The sequence below is a fragment of the Frankliniella occidentalis genome, unplaced genomic scaffold (assembly GCF_000697945.3).
Source record: "Frankliniella occidentalis isolate FOCC.00 unplaced genomic scaffold, Focc_3.1 Scaffold22, whole genome shotgun sequence".
NCBI lineage: Eukaryota > Metazoa > Arthropoda > Insecta > Thysanoptera > Thripidae > Frankliniella > Frankliniella occidentalis.
In genome coordinates, this window is record NW_026267152.1 from 2455512 (window position 1) to 2461354 (window position 5843).

The following is a 5843-nucleotide window of genomic DNA, read 5'->3' on the forward strand; positions in this document are numbered from 1 at the left end:
CCCCCGCGCGGCCGACAGAACAAGAGGAATGGGGCGCACGGCGCGACGGTACTATCGCCTTTGAAAGCCCGTGAAAACTGAGAGAGGTCATCGCCGCGTCCCTCGTGGCAAATTGGACGTAGGACACACGGCGGTGAGAGCACGGCCAGGGCCATTAGAATGCGGCCTGTGACCCCGGGGAGAGGAGGAGAGGGAGGGGGGCAGAGCGCCTTGCGGAGGCACGTCCTCCGAACGTGCCATGTCTCATGATTTTTACGCCCATTCGGGGCAGTAATTTATTCAGGAGGCGTTGTGAGATGCCTTAAATCCATAACTGGGTGCGAACGTACGACGAAACACACACACAAACATATACACCACAGCACTCTAAATCCATCGCCTACTTCTTGCGCCCTATGACGCGCCTGATTAGCGACCCCGCGATTCGTTTCCCACGACCTTCCTACCTTCCGCCGGCCCGTTCCGCCGTATTTCATTTATATTTCAGGCGAATGAAATTCAATAACATATCGCGTAAGTTTGATGCCGAGGAGCTGAATTCCAATCGGAAACCTATCAATCGCAAGCACGCCCTGCCGGCCCTGCCTCGCCGCCGCGGCGCGCCGTGCCAGCTACAGTACAAGCAGGCCAGGCCGGCCGGGCCGCAGCAGCAGCAGGCCAGGGGCCCAACAGAAACAGCTTGTCTGCGCTTGTTTGGGTGCGTGTATGAAACAGTGCACTCGCTGCCTTATACGCAACGATGAATAATGCAAGAGAAAGACAGGGCGGCGGTGCCGGCAGCGCGAGAGAGACAGCAGAGTTTCTCTATTTCAAACTGACCGCGCAGCGCGCAGCAGCGTGCAGCACCAGCCGCCCGGCTACTCCATACGTATAAGTGCATTTATTTGCCATTTGTATAAACATGTCAACACGGTGCGAGGTTTTTTTAAAGTTATTTTTTTTTCTTTTTTTGGTTTGAGCGCAAAGACTGGGCAGAGCGAGCACTTTGTGCTGCAGGATCGCAGTGGAATTAACGAAGATATGAAAAACATTCTCACCGGCATTCGTCATGGTGCAGCTCTGGGGCCCAACCGTCCCGCACCACGCAACGCAGCGCCCGTCTTTAAACATTCAATTCAGTGCGAAACATGACACCCCACGCCTCGCCTCAGCTCGCCTCGGCAAAAAGCACGCCATAAATAAATAAACGCAAAGGCAATGACGATAAAATCCCAATTAAACCCGGAGCCGGACCCTCACACCCGCACACCATCGCCACTTCCATGGTTTCCCAGGCCACGGCGATCCCTCCCTCTCTCGCTTCCCCCGCGTCCACGCACACAGTCCGCTTGTTGCCGGCTAAGCCAAAAGTCCTCGGACCGCGCCCGGCAGCCGCCGAGCAGAGCCCGGCAGAGCCCTGGAGACACTCGATACTCCGGGTGTTGAGTTTCGAGGCGTGGCGCGGCGCGGCGGCGTTGGGGCCGATGGCCGTGCGTTAAGTTTAGTTAAACCCAGATGGTCAACTGGTTCGGTGGTGCTGCCAACGGTATCGGGTGTCCCCCTGCACGCCCTGCAGCCCCTGCAGCCGCACTGCAACAGCCTAATCCGTTAGCAGCGGGGCTTTAGCAAAACAGTAATAGTGGCAGTCGCCGGCCGCCCGGGCCTCCTGATGGAGTAATTTTCGTTGCGGGGATAAAAAGCATCGAATTAGCCCGGTTTCCCTGAAAATGTGCGCACGGGAGGGCGGCAGGGGCGGGAGCAGAGCGAAGGGCAAGGGGGGAGGGACACCCGCAGACTTTATGGCCGCTTAGCATGCTAAACTAACCGGGAGCGCATTCAAGTCTCCGCCACATTACAAGGGATGCCACTGATGCCACTCGGGGGCCGCCGGGCCGCGCCACGCCGCGCCTCTCGGCCGGTAGAGAGCCGCGCGCATTTTGCCGCGACAATCGCTGCGCAAAATAATAATCATCTCGCGACAAACCGCATTGGATTCGCGCGACGCCAATTTACTGCCCGCCGTCGTAAAGTGCACACGAGGCGGCGGCGGCGGAGAGGAGCATGCGGAGCTCGCGGGGCAAGCGCGCGAGGAGGACGCAGAGTTTGTTGGCGACTGGGCAATCATTTTACGGGTGTTTCAGGCCCCGCGAACACAATCGCACGCCAAACACAACACTTGCAGACAAAAGCTCCTCGCGGCCCACACGCACGCCCAGCAGAGTCACAAAAACGAGACGCAGAGAGAGACACACACTCACGTCCCTCGATGCGGGCCCGGGCCCGGGCGGGCGAGCGGCAAAAGGCCGAATAGTGATACACACACACACACACACATACAGCAACACCCGGGGCGGCGCGGTTTCCCCCTCACCAGCGCGACGACCTGAATTTGTAACGACACGAGACGCGGCGTAAAGACACACCGCCCAATCACAACCCCCTGGCGGGGCGATAAGGGAGCGCAGTGGAACACTGATCCACCCCATTGCAGCCGCGGCCAGAGGGAAAACTTTGGCGATCACCGAAAAATTTGAAGCGGACCACGAGCAGCACCCAGCACCGCGCCGACGGGATCCGGAGGAGTTTGCACTGTCTGTCGTCGCGGCCCGACCCCCGACACGCACATTCCATTTCACGCACCCCATTCGAAACACACGAATCTTTTGAAAAGGTGAGCAGAGGTTCGATGCACTTCCTTCGGACGCGTTGTGTTCCCCAATTTTTCAGGTTCCCATACATGACTTGGAAATAATAATAATAATCAAATCCACGATCCGTTTTCTTCCCGGGCGGGCGCGCGCGGACGCACGTGAAACTGTCGCGCCTCGCCGCCGGCCGGCCGGCACTTGTCCCCCCGGCGGCCAGGGTCAGCCGCGCAGATCGCATACCTTGATCAAGGCAAAAATTACCTTCCTCGCCTCCTCGGCACGGCTGGCTCGGCCGGCTCTGACTGCACGGTCGCCGCCGCCAGCTCGCGTGCAGCCACGGCGGGGGGCTCCGGGCGCGCGAGCGGAGCGGCGCAGCGCAGGATAACGAGGAATGTCCAGCGACACAAGCGCAGGCCAAAAGTGCGGCCGGGGAAAAAATTAAAACCCATCGAAACGGCACGCAGAGCGTCGCCGACATCGGGGTGGAGCCGCTCGAGCGAGAGGAGGACCCACCGGGTGCGCAACACCGAAATAAAAACTCGGGGAGAAGCCTGGGAGCGCGGCGCGCAGAGGTTAGCGTGACGGGGCCGGAGCGCGACTCTCATCAAACTGGTATTTACGCAAATGCGTAGAGCGCGCTATTTTGTTTTTGTATTCGCCATGTCTTTTTATTCAGCTTGGCCCGCGTGTAAGCGGCGAGCCGTACAACGGCTGCAGCCCCCGATTCTGCGTCTATTCGCGTTTTACCGCTCATTTGCGTCTTCCCGACACTTGGCGAGCACCTCCTTTAATTTGAGAATGGCGGATCACACGGCGCGCGTGAGGCGAAAATGCAGGCACATCAGCCGCACGGCGCAACACCGCAATTTTCAAAACTTTCCCGCGCATTTAAAATGTTTCGCATGTCCCAATGTTCCGCGCGCGCGCACTCCACAGCGCCGCTGCCGCACTCACAGGTCGTCGCACTATTTTCACCATTTTCATTTCGGCACACGCACAGCCGCACACGCAAAGCACTAACTTCACTGTCTTCACAGTCCGAGGGAAATTAACAGGAATAAAATCCAAGTGCGGAGGACGGTGAGTGCGGCGAGGCGACGATGTTGGCGGCGGCGGCGGCGGTGAGCTGCCTCCCCGGGCCGTCCGGGACGGCGTCGACGGCGGTTTGTCTGTCTGTTGAATTATTCCCGGTCTCTCGTTGACATTGTCGTCACATAGGGTGTCCCAATGTATTCACCGTAGCTCGCTTAGTGGCTCAAATACATATTCATGGCGATTAGAGCGCAACATACGAGGGCCGCGGCGCCGAATACCAATGTCGCACCGCCCAGCTGATCCGCTCCCGCCAAAAGAAGGCTCGCGTCGCGGAAGGTCCCAACGCGTTGCGTTCCGTTCTGTTCCGTTCCACCCCGGCCCGCTTCCTAGCTCTGCCATACGCCCGCTGCGCTCCAGCCATTCATCTAGTCCCTGATTGATGGTGACACTAGCAAAACAAAACCCGGCGCGGCCCGCCCGGCGTCATGAGAATGTGTGCGGCCTAGCGCGGCCGGCAGCGCGGCCCTGGAGGCCGTGGAGGCCGCCGCGGAGGCGACAGTGCGCACGGCTCGGGACATGTTCCCGGCGACCGCCGCCGCTGCAGGCAGCGCAGCGCAACCGGTCGCTCGAACCTCACATGGCTCTTCTTTTTCATCCCGAGGCCTAGCAAAAGCCTCAGCGCGCTGCCCTGCCCGCCCAGCCTCACCCGGCCTCGCCCCCGGGGGCTGAGGAGGGACGCACAATAGGAAGGTATGGCACGGCTCGGCTCCGCTCCCCGGGACTTTGCCCTGCCCCGACCCGGCCCGGCTCGACTCGTCACGAATCGCCTCTACCTGCCCAGAACGCAGGCCTTTTCGACGACCTATACATGCACCCCTTGATTGTTCCCTCTTCGCTGGAATCCAACGGGACGACACGACCAAAGCGCTAAGAATCTCAAACTGATTTTCCCCGACCCGAAGATGTCCCACATAAGGCTATAATTCACTTGGCTCCTACAGTCCCATGACAAGCCACCCCACAAGCCGTTCAACTGTCTATCCCATCTGATTTCCTCCCCACCCCCCTCCCCCCACTCTCTCCCAGATATATTACTATCCCGTATCAAGACTATTCCCAGGAAAATCATATGAAATTTCCCCTGTTCCCATCAAAAATACCCACGTCTCCCTTTTAGACCCATTGCCACACACACAGTGAGCAAGGTGTCATGAGTGTCAAGTCAGTAGTCATGTCAGTCGCGCACAGTGGGTGGTAGCTGTGCAACGCGGGTCGCCTATCCACCTTGACAACCCGCGAGCTCGCATGTCCAGTAAGGACACTCACCCTTGGCTGTGCCATGTGATTTTTTGATCCAGCCGCGGAAAACTCCGCGTGCTGGGACACCGCGCCGCAAGAGATTTTCAAAGACTAAGCCCGAAGGCCGCCTGGGGTCGAAATCCTGTGCCCTCGGATGAGGAGCACTGCCGCGATGAGGAGGGTGTTGGCGGTGGCGGTGCGGCTTGTAGCCAGGCACTACCACTCCACTGACACCTCACTGAATAGGCTTGACATGGTGCTTGGCACCCACTGCACACTCTTTCTTGAACTAAACACTGAAGCACAGCCTTGACGTTTCACTATAAACTTGATTGCACATGTAGTAGGAACGATTATAAATATTTTGCCGGTGACAACACTCAAATCTTCTTCAAATCACTGCACTGTCACCATCACAACATAAACTAGCACTAGTCACAGCACACAGATATTTGGTCGAGGAGCGGTGTGTTCCTCTTCCGGACGCGACGTTAAATCCCAAGTGGCACAAGAGGACAGACGACAATTTGGAAGTGATTGTTGTAACAAAATAAACACACACACGCGGAATGCCAGCGGCGCACTCACAGTGCCGCAAACGCCCGGGCGTCTGCCGGCGACTCGCGAAACTTTTTCCGACACAGCAAACGCACTGTGAGGGGCGGCAGGGCCCCTGGGGGTGGACCGGCGCGCTGCCCCGTGGTGCGAATCGAGCGAGCGGGCCGAGCGGGCAAGCGAGCAGGGCGAGGCAGCGAGCGTCCGGACCGATCCAGGACCGACCCTGCGTGCGCCGCAGTTGTCTACCAACTGTCAATCACCGGCCGGCTGGCGCAGCCGGCGGAGGGGTGGGGGAAGCCCGGCGAGACGAGGCAGCGCGGGGCG

The 5843-nt window shown here is 59.1% G+C and overlaps 1 protein-coding gene across 1 annotated transcript in view; it reads right to left on the reverse strand.

Annotated features, from left to right (window-relative positions):
• The window catches only part of LOC113217695 (homeobox protein homothorax), a gene marked incomplete in the record, with an annotated part of 173868 nt that extends 168086 nt beyond the window's left edge, over nucleotides 1-5782 (reverse strand). Inside the window, 1 exon segment of the mRNA XM_052264880.1 lies at nucleotides 4989-5782. Within this exon segment, the coding sequence (XP_052120840.1) occupies nucleotides 4989-5003 (15 nt within the window).
• Between the last annotated feature and the right edge of the window lie 61 nt (nucleotides 5783-5843).